The following is a 19744-nucleotide window of genomic DNA, read 5'->3' as shown; positions in this document are numbered from 1 at the left end:
CTTGAGGAGGGGCAGGGTGAAGTGTCCCAGGCAGGGAGATGTCAGAAACCAAAACAGAATGAGCTTTGGGATGTGCTCTGGGGACAGCAAAGGACACAATAAGGGATGTCCCCATTTAGATTTCTTTTCTTCTTTGTGAGTAGACATCTTAACTAAGAATTTAAAAAGTAACAGAACTCCAGGATTCCCTCAAGGAAGACTAGCCCAATGGAAGAAATTTCCTATAAACCAACAACTCCAGGAGGGAGGGAGAGTTCCATCCCTGGACATTCTCAGCAAAATCTCACTGTCCATAAGAAGTGAGAAGCTGAACTCCAGAGTCCCTCCAACCGCAAGTCTTCTTAGGGCAGAGAGGCTGGCTCGGGGCAGGGTGTGGGGTGCAGGAGGTGGTGGGAAATAGCCCCTGTGCTTTGGAAATAAATGGTTAGGTCTCAGCTTAAGAATTCTTGTGCTTCTGAAAAAAGAATCTATGAATGATCACTCCCTGACACACACACATTCACCATCACTCCACAAACTCATACTCTTGTACAAACACACTCACGAACACAAACATACATGTATACCATACACTCACATGCCACACAAACACACTGATACCACACACACGTCACACATACATCACACGCTCACAATGATATCCCACACATATTCATGTCACACACGCTCATAACACACAGACATTTCTGCCACACTCATAGCCCACCTCCCAGCCGCGCCGGAACACCATCATGAGAAAGAAAGAGCCATCAGGAGCTGTCTCCCTCTGGCCAGTAGTGAAGAAGGATGAGGGCTGCCCAAGATTAAACAGAGGAGTTAAAAATGACAAACAGACTTCTAAACAGGATTAGAGTCTTAATGAAAGCCATAATGAATGAAAGAGCCGCACTGATATCACCCATAAATGGCCATAAATATCAGACCAACCGATGAGATCTTAGATACTGCAGTTTTGAACCCCATCAAATCACTCCTGTTATAATTCATCAATAAATAACCAAGCTCAGCTCATACTTAAGGTCTTCTTGTGCTTCAGAGAACAGGATTTGAGGCGAGACAGACCCGGGTTTGGATTGTGGTTTCCCCCCCATCAACCTGGGCACTCCACGGCTGCTTGTGGAGTCTCAGTTTCTTCACCTATAAAATGGGGACATTATTCCCTAAATAGTGATGCTGTGGAGACTAAATTAAGTCCCATACAGCTCTAATCATAATTTTTAATACTAATTATTCTACTATCAGAGTTACAGCTAATTTTCACGGTCTCTTGTCCCCTCCTCTTTCAGCTTCCTGGGGTCAAGGAAAGCCCATTGGCGGGTGGGACCACTAGGGAGAAGAGGAAAAAGGAGGAGGGAGACAGGAGCAATAGGCAAGAAGACCGAGGCAGGAGAAGAGCAGGGGAAGGAAGAGGCAGAGAAAATGAGGATGGCAGGCCCCCAGCTGCCACGTGCTAGCATCAACTGTGGCGGGTGCCCATGCGGTCTCGGGCGGTGGTTCTTTCGGGAGAAGAGGCTATGGAGCGGCCACACAGTTATGGCCCAGCCTTCCTGAGATTGTTCAAATAGTAGCTTTATGGAGACATAATTCACATACCATAAAATTCACCCACTTAAAGTGTACAATCAATGGTTTTTAGTATATTCACAGAATTGTGCAACTATTACCACAATTGATTTTTGAACACTTTTATCATTCCCAAAAAGAAACCCCATATCCATTAGCAGTCCCTCCCCCTCCCATGTCCCCAACGAGTCCAGCTCTAGACAACCACCAATCAACTATGGACTTGCCTATCCTGGACATTTCCTATAAATGAAATCATACAAAATGTGGTCTTTTATGGCTGGCTTCTTCCACTTAGTACTATGTTTTCAATGTTCATTATGTTGTAGCACATCTTAGTAACTTCTTACATTTCTTTTATTTTTTTAAAGGTTTATTTTATTTTCATTTGAGAAAGAGGGGAAGGAAGAGAGAAACACTGATGTGAGAAACATTTATCTGTTGCCTCCTGCATGTACCCCAAATGTGGATTGAACCCCCAAACTAGGCATGTGCCCTGACCAGGAATTGAACCAGTGACCTTTCAGTTACTGGATGACATTCTAACCAACTGAGCCACAGTGGCTAGGGAACTTCTTGAATTTCTTAATTCCAAGCCAAGGTGTGAAGGAACAGAGCTTATTATACTCGCACATCAGCAAGTGTCATAAATAATAGAAACCATCCAATTGTTTGCTCTAAGAAATCTCACTGAACCAAGTTAGTCACTAAGGTATCGACTTAGAGATCAGACAGTAGGAGTCTTCGTTTTTATCACTGGGACACCAAAGTGCAGTGAAATGATACATTTTTCGAGCCTGTGCTTTTTGGCACCCTCCATACGCTTCTCCTGAAGAAAGAAAAACAAAATAGGCTCCAAGTGGAAGAGTCTCTTGTTTATGGTTTTACGTTAGATTTAATGTTAAAAGACAAATGAGAGTCTCTTGGTATTCTGTCCGTATGTGTCTCTCTTACCTCTTAAAAGTGGCAATTCCCAACTCTATTTTTACATTGTAAAAGGATGGCTCTCCTTTAATGGTTATCTGTCATTGTTTATGTTTAAAGTAATTTTATATGTTAAGACTGAAGTATTAGGAAGCAGAAAAGAACACCTCTGGGCCAAAGGTGGTCCCTGAAATGGGAGGGGCTTATCATTTGCATTGAAAAGCACTAAGCTACTCATTGGACTCAGGAAATGTCAATCATTTTTGCTTTATCACTGATGTGAGTTATGTCACTTAATGAAGCAATACTGAGAGTTTCAGAAATAACAGGGTATATGTTCCGTCCAGTTGGCCCCAGAGTCAGAAAATATGTAAAGGTTAAATTGTGTGTGCACAATTGTCTCTGTACTGATGCCTCCCATCATTACCCCATGGCCACTAGATATTAGCCTAGGGCCACGGGTAAAGAAATTGAACTTCATGCAAAATATAACCAGACATACCACTGACTAACACTCATGCTTTAGGCCAATCCAACTAAAGAGGGTTATGTGAGGCTTTCTTTCTTTACTATAAATTCCAATACAGATTTAGCTTGAATTACAGGGAGAGGAAATTGTCCACAGACAGGCCAAGACAGTGCTATGAGCTACCGTGTCCTTTGATGCCAGGCATGGGGGCAGTGATAGCAGCCACAGCAGGAGACCCAGGGAAGAACTCAGATAATGAGGAGTGGCCATGAAGTTCAGGTGTCACTGCTGGTCACTTCCTGTCTGGGCTATTCAGAGCCCAGTATCTCTGGTGATCTCAGTGAATACTGTGAGTCGCAGAACCAAATTTATTTTTAGAACTAAATTTATTTGAAAATGGAAAAATAACTATACCAAATGGCCTGTTGTATAGGACCATTTTTCATGAAATAAAATGATATAATGTTGCCACTCTTTAAAAGGTCAAGCATTGTTTATTAACAATGCTCTAAAAAATCTCATTAAATTCAGACACATACAAGCAGAACAAACTAATGTCATACATGTGAAGTGATTTGCAGACCAGCGAGCTTGCCCTGGGACCAGAGTGGCAGTGTGGGCCTCCTGTGGTTATGCCCAGACGTCCCAGTGCTCCTCAGAGGGCTGCTCTCCAGTGCACAGCATCCCTCTCACTCCATCTAGCATAAAGGAGATACTGGTTCCATTCACACAGCCCCGGAGTTCCTTCCTCTATTGCAATTTAGTCCTTAATGCATCTTTGGCAAATAAACAGGTAATTCCAGGTGAAGGAAATAGGTTTCTGGAAAAAGTGAGGTGACTAGAACTTTCTCCATTAATCTAGCATGCTCCAATTTGCACGGAGAACATAAATTTGCATGTTGAATTCTAGAAGGTGGAACTCTAAGAATGTTAAATAAAATAAAATTAATTCTTGTAATCCTCTGTGATCATATTCGAACACGATATTCTTAGCTTGGCACACAGAATAGGTTTGCCTGCTTGCTTTCCTATTATAATTACTTTCTCAAACACTGAGTTCTGGCCGTACAATCAGTGCTGGGAGGGAACATATACCTCTCACCTGCATCTAGTCTCCTAGTGGCTTAGAGCCTAATGGGGAAGACACCAAATAGATAGTCACCAGCTACGTGGCTTTTACCATAGTTTGAAGAAGCTCCGCGAGTAGAATTCATTCTGATTGGAATGGATTGGGATGGTTTTGAGTTCTGTTGGAGGCATAAGAATCAAGGACATGTGAAAATGGCAGCAAGCAGATACATTTGTCTTTCTACAAGTTCCAAATATCTGCATGGTTCCTTAGCCTGCAGTCTGTTCCCTCTCCTTCTAGGGAGGTTGTTAGTGAGAGACAGCTCCCTGAGGTGAGATGGCTAAAGGCCGAGCCCAGCAGGCCTCAGAGCTTGGGAGAGGCCTATGACCATGGGAGGCTGCTGGGTGGGCCTGAGACCGTGAGTGTGGCCAGCCCACGGCAGAGAGCAGGACGCCAGGCTAGCCTGACTCCCTGCCGAAATCTGCTGGACGTTGGGAAGCAGTCTTGACACCAAGGAGTGGCTTGGCTCTTTCTGGTTCCTCCCTGAACTGAAGCTTTTCCTGAGGTTCTGGAGATGGGATCAGTCATGAACTATGCGGGCTTCCTTTCCTCAGAGAAACCAAAGAGACTCCCCATGTACCAGTCTCTAGGGGTTAGTGAGTTAACCACTGCCCAACACTGCAGGGCATGTCCAGGGCAATTCCAGATCTTGTTAGAAAGATGATGTTTTGAATGTTTGCTGTGTGCCCAGCACTGGGGCTCAGTGCTCTACATGCATCTCCTTGTTTAACCCCACAACAACCTGATGGAGAGTCTATCATTATCGACAGTTTTTCTAAGAGGAAGCTAAGGCCTAATGAGAATAGATAATTCGGTGAAGGTCATCTTAGTAAGAGGCGAAGCCAGGATTCCAGATGTGCTTAATGCAGAGCCTGCCCTGCCCTCCCCCTGTGCCATAGGCCTCCCAATAGCTGGCAGGTGGCGGCGAGTGGGTGTGTTCAGACATTGTGGCTCCCCCTTGCTTGCCCTGCCTTCCTGGGGAGCCAGTGGCTCTGCTTTTGCTGTCTTCTCCCTGCTGCTCCCCCACTGCCCCCCCCCAACCTCCAGAGCACTCCTGGAAGGAAGCTCATGAGAGGAGATGCGGGCACAGTGTCACACTGTCCTGGGCCTGGCGACAGGTGACCTTTCCAATTCAACATCTTTATAAATCTTACCTAATGAAGTTAAGGGGGAAAAAAAGAATTAATGAATAAATGAAGGTTAAATCACTCCCTGCAGAAAATTGATGCTGACAGCATGGGCCAAGAGGAGAGCTTGGAAAGCAGGGAGCCGACTCCTTGCACAAGAGGCTTTAGGGTTCCTCCCCCTAAATCCAGGGGAGAAGAAAGGTCGGCCACGTCTGACATGGGCAACAAAGTTTTGGGACGTCCAAGGCAAGTGACCTGAAGACGATGGAGAAAAAAGCTACATTCTGTCTTGGATCAGTTTTTCCAGAAGCCAGTCTAGGGGTGGTACATGTACCTGTGCAGGCACATACACGCTGTTTACACAATTAACTCCTGCCGCCAGTCAAGACTCAGGTTTGGGTCAGCTGGCTCATTCCTGGCCTCCTGGGACCCCTTGGTGCGTCTTCTCATCAGTACCCACGTGTTAACCATCTCTGTCTCCTTGTCACTATCCCCAGTGGCCTCCCCTCACCCCTGGAGGTGCACACCTCAGGCCAGTTGGCTCAGAGGAACTGTATTTGAATGCATGGCCGGGCCCATTGGAGGAAGAAGAAAGGAAAGGGGCAGGCCGGCCAGCCAGGACCTGAGGTAGGGGTGGTGGAGGTTTTGGGGAAGTGGATGAAAAAGAAGGGACACAAGGAAAGGGCTCTACAGGCAAAATCTGGGAGGAGGGGTTGGGGGAAACATGTGGTCTCCTGGGAAATGCCGCGACCTCCCAAGGAACTCGCTGGCCTAGGTCTCGGTTTAGCCCTCCAGTGAAATAGGATGGAAGAGGAGATCTACAGGAGGGGATCAGCAGCAGCAACCCCTCTGGTGAGAGCACTGCCAGGGAAGATCAATAATTCTGGTTCCTCCTCCTCTCCGCGCCCACAGGTTTTTAAGAAAATGATCGTGAAGACAGGGAGGCTCGAGGGGCCTGCACACCTTGTCCATCCCGCAGTGAGATGGGGCCTGGGAGGCAGGAAGCCAGCACTGCGCTGATGAAGGGGTGGGGACGTGCGGTAGGCTGGAGGGGCAGGCAGAGACCCGGAGCCAGAGATGACTAGATCAACCGGTAAATAAAAGGTCACAATGATTTTTCCAGGCACCCAGGGAGAAGCAGACAGAGAGCTCTGCTGACAGCGTGAGCTGACAATTGGCAAATGAGCCTCTGCAGTTATCTGTTTCCCTTCCTTATTCTTGTCTCATAAGACAGAGGCTAGAAATAGATGCAACTGACAGATGACTTAAAGATGAAAAATGAGCAACATGTTAGTGTGGGGGCTCCGTGGCAGCGTAATGGGGTGCTCGCAAGGGAACCAGAGAGAAGGAGCAGGGCTTTGCTAGAGGCAGTTTTGGAGTTTGGCTCTTCCTCTGTTCCAAGTACTTGTCAGGGATTAGCTATTGAATCTTCTCAGCAACTCCAGAAGGCAGGTATTATTGTTATCCCCACTTTACAGAAGAGAAAACTGAGGCTCACAGAGGCTATGGCAGGCCTTACTGAAGACTGGCAAAGCCAAGATTTGAATAAGGCCTAACTGCTTCGAAACAGGAACTCTACACTACCCTGCAATTCCTCTTTTTCATAGTCCTCTCTTTTCTTGTCTCCTTTCTTCCTCTGCCTTTCTCCCCAACTTTCAACAAGTGTTTATTAAGCACCTAGAATGGACTGAACACTGTACTATCTTTTGGGGAGATAGAAGCAGCCCAGACAGGCAAGGTCTTCACCACAAATAAGGGCTGTTGAAATGATCAAATGAAAGGATTAGTGAAATGCTACACGATCTCTTTTCCTCTTCCCGTGAACCAGCGATGTGCAGAGGTTTTCATATAGTCAGAAGTGACTGTCCCGGGGGAAAGTGGATTGGCCTGATCACAGAGGGACTTGGTGGTGGGCTCTGCCTAGCCCTCGACTCCTTTTTTCCTGACTGTGCCGTTTAAACCCACAGCCTGTGCAGGGGGCCTGTGGGTAGGCTTGCTGCCAGGGAGGGAGAAACCCTGGGAATTGTGTGTGTGCGTGTTTTCCCCCAAGTTCTATGTTGCAGCAGCTGGAGCTGAGGGAGCCTGAAGCACCATCTCTTTGGCCTGAAGCTCCTTTCACCTTGGTGAGGGTAGGGGGGTTGAGTCTACCTGAAGGCTGCTCGCCTGGGTGCTATGAACATTCTGTGAGGGTTGATGCCTTCTAATCCTTGTCTTCAGCTCCAACAATAGTGAAATCTGGGGAATATGCCCTGAATATGCTGAACTCTTCCATGCCTCCACATGCCCTTCACTGGAGAATTGTTCCTTTGCTTTTTATTCCACTTGGTGAAATTTATTTATTTCATGATTCACCTAATGCACCTCCTCCAAGAAGCCTTCCTTGCTTCACAGGCTCTGTTGGGTGGCATCTTCTCATGCATTCCCAGTGTTCTGCAAACTGCATTGAAATTCAGCACAGACTGGTCTGATTCCCCTGTGTATGTGTGATTTTGTGAGGACAAGCTCTGTGCACCCAATAGGTCCTCAAAGGCTCTTTGATGAATTACTTGGTGACTTAGTGGTTAACTAGACATTGTTCTTGGCTCTGTCCATTTTTCTCTTTCCAATCTTCTTTCTGCCTGGTTCTTTTCTCTGCTCTTCTCCCTCTTTTCATCATTAAACATTACTTGAGGGACAGAGGCTGAACCCAGACTGTTTGCTAAGCCATCGACTGCTGAGGACACAGCCCATTCTCCCTCCACCTGGTGCAAATTTCAACCCCTAAACTGTTTGCAGAAGTGGGGAGTGGGAATACTGGGAAGGGGAGTGAGGAAGATTACTCTGCGCTGAGTGGCAAAGGCTCGGGGAATTTGATGATGCAGCATGCAAACTATGAAGTGGACACTATGGCTGGGATGCTGGGTCCCTGAGCTGGGTGGGTTACAGAAGGATTACAGGGCCAGATGGAAAAATGCAGCCAAGTGGGGCCCTGAAGACAGAGCAAGCCCTGCTTTCCCCAGTGAGCATGGCCCTGCCCTGTTGTGGAAGACAGCTGTGTGAGATAGACACCCCGAACACACAGGAGTGCTTGCCCCATCTCACTCATCCCCGGGAGAAACTGGCCCAATGGCCAGCCTCCTCTCTCACAGGAACCCTGTGTTCGTGGGACATCTCCTGGATAAAAGGCCTGGGCCATCTGTGTGAGAAACAAGCTCAAGTGGAGACCAATTCCTCTCCCTTCCCTCCTGGGCACCCAGGACCCTAGCCCACTTAGGAGGGAGCCTCACCAACTTGCCTGAGGCCCACGCCCCAGCTCCACTCTCTCTGGGGGAAACCACTATACTCAGAACTTCCCATCGTGCTTCATTCCAAGGGTTCGCTGACTTCCCTCTGTCCCCTCCCCCTCCCCTGATGCCTGGTTCTTCTCTTGGCACCTCAGAAGCTGTGTCTTCACATCACAGCAACTGTCCTAGTCATCAGCAGATGGAAATAACTTTTCACGACGGCTCCTCTGATGTTGCCATCTTTTGTGTGGATCAAAACAACAAAACGAATCAGACTCTCGGCATCTGATTGAAGCCTAATTGGAAATCCAAAGTGGCATTAAATGTTATGGTCTAAATAAAACACATTCAATTACAGAAACTCGACACAGGGAGCATGAGGGAAAGCTCTGCAGCTTAGAAAGCAGGCTGCAGATTTCTGGGGTGTCACCATGGGGCTCCGGGATTTGGCTGGATAAGTAAGACTCAAGGTGGCAAACACAGGAGCTTTCTAGAATCTGAGAACCCCTGGTTGGGGCCGGCCACTGAGCAAATGCCAATTTGCCTGGCTCACACTGTTGTTGCACCCAAGAGGTTGCATCAGGGCTTGGGGGCAGTGCCTCTCATGAGTACTGCATCTGCTCCCTTGCAAAGGTTTTGTTTTGCCAGATAGGCCAGGCTGTGGATGGGGGTCGAGATTGTGCTGAGGAGTCACGACATCACCCACTGGGGTCCCTCAATGGGTCTCCTTGGTGGTGGGGGGATGGCTGGCGAGGCAGGAGCTTTTCAGCCACACAGGTGGCAGCCTGTACGCCAAACCCGGCTCTGCCTATAGGAGTGGCATGAATGGCCTGCTTGGGGCACCTAACCTTGCTGAGCCTCTCTCACATGTCAGATAAGGCTGATAATACTTGTCTGCCAGGTTGCTGTAAGGAGCTGAGAAAATGCCTGTGCGGTGCCCGGCCCACTGCACAGGGTGAACAGCAGCAGTAACTTCAGGCACCTCCCTTTCTCCCGACTCCGACCACCCGAGACAGTTCCTGTGGCTGTTCCTGTAAGGCCCAGGGCGGCACTCACTATCTGTTATCGGGTTTTAACACAAAACAGTTCACTGTTCCAGTCTCCGTGTGGGTATCAGATGAGGAGCTGTGAGTCTGTGCTGGTCTCCTGGAGTCCTGAAGGCCACCTCCGTGCCCTTTCTCTTAAAACTGGAACCCTTTGGAGGTGACTTCTACAGCCATGCGGCAGCCAGGGGGCGCCATCTCAAGGAGCCAAAGGTGGGTTTGGCCTGGGAAGTATGGGGTGGAGTCCTGGCCCTGCTTTTTGCCAGCTTGATGGTCCTGGGCAAATTTCTTAGCCAGATTGAATTTCAGTATTCTTATCTGTAAATAGGGCCAGGGTGATTGTTATATTAACTGAGGTCCGTCTGTAAGCTAAAATAAGAAAAAAAAACCTGGCTTACATGCTAGTTAGCCGATTTCAACACACTTTAAGGTAGAGTTGAGAGGCAAGGTGGGGCGGTTCAGTTTCTTCGTTAGGTGTGGCTACACACAGAGCATGATCTGCAGGGCTTGGCCTGATGATTATGCGCAGTGGCAAAGCCATAAAAATATAATTACTACTGCTAACATTTATTAAGCAGGTAATAGGTGCCAGGTGCTTTTCAGAGTGCTTTTTATGTATTCCTTCAATTAACTTAACCCTCAAGCAGACCTCATAATTACACCCATTTTGCGAAGGAGGAAACGAGAGCACAGAGAGGCAAAGCAACTTGCCCGAGGTCACATATCAATCGGGGGGTCCGACCTTTTGGTGTCTCTGGGCCACATTGGAAGAGGAAGAATTGTCTTGGGCCACACATTAAATACATTGCAACACATAATCATAAAAAGGTCTCATAATGTTTTAAGTAAATGTACAATTTTGTGTTGGGCCACACTCATAGCTGTCCTGAGCGGCATGGGGCCCTCGGGCTGCAGGATGGACACCCTTGTGAGTAGAGTCAGGACTTGAGCCTAGGTAGGTGGGCAGAGTCGGGAGTCCATGCTCTTCCTGGGCTCAGGAAACCACCCATCAGCAATCACTATCTGTTTCTTTACAGTCCAGCTTGGTAGACCCTCCCTTCTCAAGAGTCACTTCTCCCTGAGGTCTCTTGTCCTCAACTAAAAAGTAAAGCTACTTTTCAAGAGATAACCTCTGAGGCTCTACCAGCTCTGGATTGCTGTATCAGAGACAGAGTGAGTGCTCTGTCTGAGTGACTCCAAGAAGGAGGGACAAGGACAGGTCCCCCACTGGCTGGTACGAGTTTCTTCCATCACTGAATGCATGGTGCACACCTGTTATGGCAGTGCTAACTTCACACTGTAATTTACTTATACACCAATCTTCCCATCTGAATGTGACCTCCCGAGGGCAGGGATTCTATTTTACTTATCGCTACACGAAATCATACTTAACGGTGTGGTTGTTGCATTGGAAATGAGCAAAAGGAATCAAGAAGGTGCCTATCTTCAGGGCAGCCATATTTATAAGATCTTGGCTGGCAAATTACTTAGAAAGACTGCTCCGTCTATATCTGCGTATGCAAATGACTTGTCAGGTGGACAACTCTATGCATTATACATGGTAGACCCTTAAAGGTCCATTAAATAAATGAGTCTGTGTGTGCAAATGATGTGCAGATCTTTCTCTATTTTAATTTGACCCTTGGGGATACCTTTAGGGAATCTCTAGAGTCCAGGTTGTTGTAATTTTTTAATTGAAAGTCTTTTAACGTACAACCAGTTTTCTCTCTGGCCTGTCCCAAGTGAAGCTGTTATGAAACTGGGGAAAGGAATGCTGGGCTGGACGAGGTTACTTAGTATTAATTTTGATTCTTCTGGAAATTAAGAGGATGGCCTAGGCAAGTGCCTCCCCTTTCTGGGCATCAGCTTCCTTATCTTTAAAATAAGTAGGGGGTGGTAATAGTAAAATAAGTGGGGGGCTGGGAGTACCTTCTGGTATTGAGGCACTATGGTTTCCCATCTTTCAGCCATGGGAACCGCATCCTGGGCACTCAGCATTCAACAATACCTATCCAGAAAGAGAAATCAAACCCCTTGCTAAGGATTAGAGAAAGAGTCCCCAGCCCCCCCCTGCCCATTTAGAGAAATGAGTTTTTTGGCATCAGTTCTTTCAGCCTGGGCATTGTGTTCGATCACTTCTTTCCAAACCAAGGGATTTTAAAATAGGAAGCTGGAGTTTTCTCTCTTAAACACAAGCCAAGCATCTAATTAATAGGGTGGGTTTGCATTTCCTTTCCCTGGTGTGAAAATATTTATAAAAAACTGCTCCAATGAGAATATTAATCGCCAAGGAATAAGCTCAGTGTCAGCCTCTTTGAAATAGCAAGAAAGTTGGTGGAAAAATCAAAACCCAGGCTGGTGGTGGCCACTGTTCCCTGGGCCCCCGCCCCCAGGAGGCAGGGCTCCGCCCTTCCTTTGGGAAAGGCACTGAGATGTGCACTCAGCTCCTGGCCCGCACTGGGGGCCATGTCCTTAACCAGAAACACATGGGCATCAAAGGCCTGGATTGAAAGTGACACATTTGAAAACAAAAGTGCAGCAGAAATTCGCTTATCCTCACTTTCCTAATCCGCAAACTCTGTAATTCTCCCCCAAGTCCCCCAGGCTCCACTGTAGCCCCTACCTCCTCACATTCCCTCCTCCCCCGTGACTCAGCCCAGGCCTCCCAGCCCAGGCGGCAGGCAGGGCTCCTGTTACTGAGACTTCCACCGCCTTGTAAAAATATACCTTGGCACGCTCGGCCTGCGCCCAGGGAAGCCTTATCGTCTGGACTAAACAAATGTGCACAATCAAAATAATAGTCTGAGATGTCAAAATAAATGAGCAGGGGACATCTGGAAGCATGGCTCCATATTTTTTCTTTCCCTTCCCCAAGTCTTTAGATATCTTTCAGGTTTGGCAGTTCGGTGTCTTTGGCCACAGGTAAGAGACTTACTATTACTCTTGTACCACAACAGCACTTCAAAAATGCTTCTTAGCTTTGGCCCTAGGTCCAGACTTATAGTCGACAGGCCCTCCCCCAAGGCAAAGGAACCCAAATGAGTTCTCTGGTGAAGTCAGCTGGATACCGCTGGGGTGACATGCTTGGAGGGGACTGGTGTGTCCTTCCCGGCCCCACACAGGATCTCCATGCAATGCAGGGCACTGGAGGGGTCTGTCCTGTGCTTGAGACCTTCAGAGAAGTGGCGGGGGCTTCACAATCTTTTCAAATAATGTTTGTTTCTAATAACACCAAGTCAAGGTTCTTTGTGCCCCTACTCTCTTAAGTGACTTAAAGTGGGGGATTTAAAAAGCCAGTCTCCCTTAATCCATGAGGGTAAGTTTCCTAAAACCCATTGCCCTTCGTACCAAAGGTGGACCACCAAGGAAGACACCTTCGGGTCGTGGGGGGGTTGATGCAATGTTAACACAGGAGCTGTGATGCTCTGTGGCTCCATGACCCTGGGAGACAGGAAACCACGTGTTTATCTTTCCTGGGCCTTGTTTCTTACTGTGCTCATCGGCCACAAGCATCAGAATCACCCGGGGTGATTGGCTGTAGAGAGGGAGAGGCAGGTGGAAAGAGAACTATGTGACTCTTAAGACTAAGTCATAAAAAAGGCAATAAAGTTTCTACTTTACTCCTGCAGCCCTGAGCTGCTATGTCTGCCATTGGCTGATGTTCTCCAGAAGGTTCACTGTCTTGAGGCTACCATGCTGTGAGGAAGTTCAAGATACATGGAGACGGTCCCAGCTGATCCCAGCCTTCTAGTTCCCAGCTGTCTGACATGTGAGAGGAGGAGCATTTGGATGATTCTAGTCCCTAGTCATTCTAGTCACTCCACGCCATTCATGTTGTAGAGAAGAAAAAAAGCTCTTTTTGGTGCAACCCATCTGAATTCCTGACTTACACAATTTGTGAACTTAATAAATGGTTGTTTTATGCCCCTAAATTGTGAAGGGGTTGGTTATGTAGCAACAAATGCCCAGAACATTGTGCCAACTACAGACAAACATCAGGGCTTTTAGAACTGGGGGCATAAGTGTCCACTGCTCGGAGAAGCCAGGCCATCTTTTGCAATGAGTTTGAGACTTGGTTTGCTTACCCGAAGAGGCCAGAGATGAAAAGCCCCAGGGACGCCCCTTTCTGGCCAAGTCTCCACACGTGCAGCCAGACGGCCCTGCGGGTGGGTGCATGACCAGGGCTCTGGATCCCCTCCCTCCTCTCCGCAGATGCTGCACTACTGGCCTCCGGGGCCTCACACATGGCCCCGGGGCTGCCTCCGCATGTATCAAGGGGAGCGGGACTGTTTAGTCTGCTGGGCACATTCCTGAATTTTAAAAATAAATAGCAGATTATGAGCAACTCAGCCTGATGCTGTCATTCAGCCAGGCCCGAGACTTCGGAGGCATCCCTGGGGAGGGAGCCGCAGGAGTGGCAGGTTGGAGAGGCTTGGCTGAGACTGGGAACTCTGGCTCAGCCATAATTTAAGTGGAGATGCTGCTAGCCCTCGCTGGGGTCCTCGAGAGCTTCTAATATGACTAGTAACAACAACAACAACAATAATAACCACTACCACTATTTGATGGCACAGGGCTAGGTCATTTATGAATATTCTCTCAATCCCCCAGTAGCTGCCATTAGTAGGCCTATTATACAGATGAAGAAACTGAGGTTTAGTGAAGTGAAATTACTTTCTCAAAGCCACATGCCGAGTAAGTAGTCATAGGTTGAGTGAAAGGCTGAGTCCCATACTCGAGCTCTTAACCACTGTGCTATATTGCCTCTCCAAGCCTTGAAATAGACAGCAGTATCCCATGCCTCACCCCACCCCACCCCACCCCACATACACCCATCGCCAGCCTTTCTGCTGATCCCAAGCCCCTTTCCAGGCTGCACACAGCCGTTCTCCACTGCCACTCTCTTTTTCCATTTCACCCTTCGCTGGATCATTTTATGCCTCTATTCCCTCTGCTAATTCAAACTAATTAAAGTATAAAATAGAATAATTGCTTCCATCCTTAAACTCTGTTTCTATCTACCTAGAGTACGGAGTTAGATTCCCTTTCTAGGAGTGGCCAGCCTAAGAAGTTGGGTGGAAACCGGGACTATCAAGTTTCTTTTCATCTTGTCGCTTGGTTTTTCACTTGGCTCGCAGCCTGATTTTCCCTGGGCTTGCTGTCTGACTTCCATGAGACACCGAAGATATGGGAGTGACTTGTAGTCCCTCCCCTAACATCTGTCAGTCGCTGTTGAGGAAGTTGGGGGGGCTTTCTAGGGAAGAGTCAGGCATCTCGTCAGTGGAGAGCCTGGACGTTTCACGGGAGTGGGAAATCAGTTTCCAGATTTTCCCCTGGGACTGGCTGGCCTTCGATCTATTAACAGTACATTAACTTAAATTGTTAGGCGGTGGCACTAAAGACCCAACACTTTTGACGAGTCCTACTCTATTTCTTAATTACATTTAATTCACACACACACACACACACACACACACACACACACACACGAAGAGAGAGGATGAGCTGTATTGAATTGTTCTAGCTCTGTGGGGAGATGAAAATCTATCTAGGCAAAACTTGAGACCTGAGGCTTGGATCTACTCTCATGTGGTGTCATGAATATAATCGTTGCTATGTTTGGGGGTGGAGGAGGGGAACAGAGAGAGAAGAGTTGGGGACAAGGTGAAGGCAGGGATGAGAGTAGGCTGCCCAGAGATTTACTATAAAGTGATTCCCATGATGTCTTACAAGGTGTTAGGTCCTTTTAGAGAATTTCAAAGCCTTAAGTCACTTCCTCAAAACAGAGGTGTACTTGTCCATAACTGGCCAGCATTCCGGCCCCTCTGAAGCATTCACCCTTCAGGGAGGAGTTCATACGAATACACACAGCCTCAGAAACTTCCAAGGCTGTTTCCTGTGATTTTGGTGGTGTCTTCCGGAAGGGAGAAGAGACCCAGGGCTAAGACCTTAGATCGGCCTCTTCAAGATCTCAAAAAGACTGGAGAGGTGGGTTTATTATCTCTATCTTTACAGGTAAGGAAACTGGGTGCCTGAGAAGTTAAGGGCCCAGGTCACCCAGCTTGTGAGAAGTGGGACCAGGACTAGAACACAGGCCTCCTGGGTGTGCCGCCCTGCCACTTCACTTCCTTCTGAGCACACTCTCAGTCACTACCCTCCTGAGTCGTGGAACGGTCACGTCTGAGACCCGGAAGGGGGCTCACAGAAAATCCTCACGTCGACTCTGTGTGGTGCTTGAGGCAGCGTAGATCCACTTCCCATGTGTTGTCTCTGCTGACCCCATGGGACACTGAGGCAAAGTGACTTGTCTAAGGATGCCAGCTCTAAAGTGTTGAGATAGGATCCAAATCAGAGCTCTGGACTTCCAAGACAACCCTGTTCTCTGATGCAGCTCCTCTGTGTGTAAGGGAGGTAACTGAAGCTGAGAGAGGGTCACACGTCTGACTATAGTGACCCCTGAATGAGAACCCAAGTCATGGGACTTCATTTCCGTGGACTGTTCTGATGATGTACATTAAAGAGTTTCCTTTCAGAGGTCCGAGTGGTCCGTGCATGTTCTGCACTCATAGCTGCTCAGACTCAGACAGATGGGCCTTCTGAGCTGTTCTTGGCCCTCGCTCCTGGCCCCAGCCCCTGGTGAAATCACCTGGCTACCTATTTCTACACGATTTACAGTTCTCCAGGTGACAGGCCTCAGAGCTCCCCCACAAATCCCCCTCAGACTCTGCCTGCTGCTCACAGCCCCACCTCGCATAGCGTTTCCCTGGACAAATATGTCACCTCCTAGAGACAGCCCCGTGGCACTCTACCCAAATTTTTCCTCTATCTGCTCATCATGATTGGCTACTACTGAACCCCTCTGTCTGGTGTAGACTGTAACAAGAACTGGCAGCTGAGGCAGAAGGAGAGGACATTTGGAAATAAGTGATGTGAGCCCTGGTTGGTGTGGCTCAGTGGACTGAGCATCAGTCAGTAAATGAAAATGTTGCCAGTTCGATTCCTAGTCAGGACACATGCCTGGGTTATGGGCCAGGTCCCTGGTTAGGGGCCTATGAGAGGCAACCGATCAATGTTTCTCTTGCACATCAATGTTTCTTTCCCTCTCTCTCTCCCTCCCTTCCCCTCTCTCTAAAAATAAATAATCAAAATCTTTGAAAGAAAGGAAAAGAAGAGAAATAAGCAACATGGACACTTGGTTTAGCCAGGCCTGATGTTGGCAGGGGTGATGTCACATACAGTCTTAAGAGGTCATTATATTCCCTAAAGGCCTCTCTTTTGTCTCCATCCCTGGCCCAAACCCTCTCCTTTCACCACAATTTGAATGCAACTTCAGGAAGCATCCTATTTGAGAAAAATATATACAATCAAAAAATGCATGCCTTGAAAACTTCTCAGTTCTACTGAAGTCTCATTGGTCACCTCTATTTGCTTTTACTGCTTTTCCACTTTCCTGGGTTCACAGAACCCAAGAAAATGCTTTTACCCAGGGTTACCCACCTGGTTCTCCACCAGGCATAATGTCTTTTAAAAATACCATATGTAATATGGGTCTATTTGATCCCTTAGATCATCCATTTTTTATGATTTTATTTATTTATTTTTAGAGAGGGAAGGGAGAGAGAGAGAGAGAGAGAGAGAGAGAGAGAGAGAGAGAGAGAGAGAGAGAGAGAGGGAGAGGGAGAGGGAGAGAGAGAGAGAGAGAGAGAGAGAGAGAGAGAGAGAGAACATCAATGTGCGGTTGCTGGCAGCTGTGGCCAGCAATCCAGGCATGTACCCTGACTGGGAATCGAACCTGTGACACTTTGGTTCGCAGCCCACACTCAATCCACTGAGCTACGCCAGCCAGGGCTTCTCAGATCATCCTTTTATCCACCTATCCAGGTTGCCATCTATCCATCCATCCTTCTCTCTGTACATATTCTTGAGAAGTGTCTGGAATGGTGTTTGCCAAATATTAACAAGGTGCTACATTTTGGGTAGTGGAGTTTAGGGACTTGTTATCTTCTTTTTCATACATAGTGTTTAAATTTGTATAGTGAGCACCTACCAGTTTTTGTTTAAGAAATAACCTTTTGCCTAAGGAAAGGAATATGGAAAAAAAGCAGAGGATAGAACTAAACCTGATGTTATAGATTTCTGGGCATATATCTCTCCCTCTTTAGACTGGAAGCAACTTCAGGGTAGCGGTGAAGTCCCATGCACTTTGATGTTTTCCAAGTACACTGTTCCCAACAAACATATTCCAAGTAATGGGGTTTTATAGGTCCCCCCGACTGTTTTATTAGAATGATAGGTTGGTGTTTACTTCCCAGCTGTCTTTCCCACTCTGGGTCAGGCAGAGCCTCCTCCAGCTCCACTAGGTTCCCATCTGGGCCTGTTTATACATCAACTGCAGGGGCCACATGAAAGGAGGTAAGAGGACAGGTGGGTTCAAGAGGATCTGGATGTAATTTGCATGCAATTAGCATATGATTTGTGTCATCGATTCTCCAGAAGTAATTTTCAAGTTAGAGCTGCATCACTGCTTCCCTCATGCTGTCATGTGCCCATTTGCCTCTTCCTTCCTCCTTGCACTCATCCATCATTCCTGGATTCCGAATTATTATATCTTTCAAAAAGAAAGGAGGGAAAGAGAACTCTGGGTGACACTGATGAAGGACATCTGGCATCTTGACAGTATTTTGAGAAAGACACACGAGTTAGGAGGCACCTCATGAGAGCTTGCTGGTCCTCTATCCCAGCACACTTGTCTAGCCTAAGTCATTGTCCTCAGCACCAAGACAGATTCACATCCCTTCTTCTCCATCTTTGGCCTTTATCTAGCTTACCGTGTTCAGGTCAATGCCAAGACCACTGCTTCTGTTGAACAACTGAAGACTCACCAACTGAATACAACAAAAAAACCCCCCCAGCATTCTCCCAGGTCTTTGCTTTCTGCATCTCCATTCATTTGGAGACTCTCCCATCTTCCCTGCTTCTCTTGCCCTTCACCATGGCTCTCCCTGCATTTGCCTTCTTTCTGTTCACACATATTCAGAGCAAATATAATCCAGAGCAAATACAATCCAGAGCAAATATAAGCTCCATGCCAGAAGGTGGGGAACCTTGTCTGTCATTACCCAGGAGAGGGGAGAAGTCTATTTCTCAAGGCTCCCCAGCTCTGCAGATGGAGCTCCAGCTCCTCAGGGCTGGTAGAAGGGCTGAGCTTTACCCTGCCTCAGGCGAAGATGCAGGCTGAGATTTTCATCTCCTGAGGCCCTCTCTCAGATCTGTCTCTCCCAGGATTGGGCCCAGCCTGGGGCCTGGATTATTTACACTTCTTTGGCTCCCTTGAGCAGCAGACTTTGTGGGCCCAGGAGCAGTAAATCTACCTCCTAATCACACCAAGCTGCTCTGTGTGGTCTGGCCCGTTCTTGAGGGGCTGTTCATTATGCACTGAGACAGGGGCTGTGGTCTAGAGAGAAGCCTGCGGGAAATGGCTGGCCCCTGTTGCTTCTCTCTGGCTCCCTGCAAAAGCGTCCATGGACTCAGCCTCTCCCAGGCCCCTGAGCAGTAAACCCAGAGGTCTCCCTTGTTAGGTAGAACAGCTTCTGAATAAAGGTCACAGGTTATCAGCTCCTCCTCGACTTCAGAAGGGAGAGAAAGGTGCTGGCACTTACCTGTCTCTCTGACATGATGTACAGATAGCGCTGATCAATGGAGAAGGCCATGTCCCTAAGGATGGGGCTCCCATCTTTGAGCACAGAGATTGTTTCATACTGGACCCCACCGTGGGGGGGACCATCAGCTCGAATCTGCAAAAGAAACAAGTGCATCCTCAGCATCCACACTCAGCAGTTTCCTGTGGCTACTGGCCTCAACACAGAGCAGGTAGCTTTATAGAAGATGATCACCCCATGCCACCCCACCACCAGTTGCTATTCTGAACCATACTAGGCTGCTGCAGGGAAGACAGAGGTGCCCCCTAGCTCAAATAGACCAGTCCCACTAAGAAGAATCCTTTCGCAAGTGGTCTGAGTGTACCAAATTTGAGATTTCTAATAATGGGTTTATTTGTGTGTGTATATAAGCCCTTAGGTGTGAGTTTTAAATATCCCTATGCAGTCATTCTTGTGTGTGTATAGTACAGTGTGATAGGTGTGCGTACAAGTGAGTATGTGTTTGTGTACACTTATTTGGGTTTTGGGTGAGAGAGTCAACATCGGCACAGTCTCAGGCAAATAAGG

The 19744-nt window shown here is 47.7% G+C and overlaps 1 protein-coding gene across 3 annotated transcripts in view; it reads right to left on the bottom strand.

Annotated features, from left to right (window-relative positions):
• Positions 1–19744, bottom strand: part of PLXNA2 (plexin A2) — a 210439-nt gene that overhangs the window by 93533 nt on the left and 97162 nt on the right. For 2 of the 3 annotated variants that reach the window (XM_045838402.1, XM_045838401.1), the window contains one exon: positions 19178–19312. In XM_045838402.1, coding sequence (XP_045694358.1) covers positions 19178–19312 — 135 coding nt within the window. Of the gene's footprint in view, positions 1–11416; positions 11527–19177; positions 19313–19744 lie in introns of those variants that run through there. The other variant, XM_045838403.1, reaches the window with a different exon arrangement.

Source organism: Phyllostomus hastatus, unplaced genomic scaffold (assembly GCF_019186645.2).
Source record: "Phyllostomus hastatus isolate PE091 unplaced genomic scaffold, TTU_PhHast_1.1 phas_contig_283, whole genome shotgun sequence".
Lineage (NCBI taxonomy): Eukaryota > Metazoa > Chordata > Mammalia > Chiroptera > Phyllostomidae > Phyllostomus > Phyllostomus hastatus.
The sequence above is the reverse complement of the archived record's forward strand: the minus strand, read 5'-3'. Positions and strand labels throughout refer to the sequence as shown.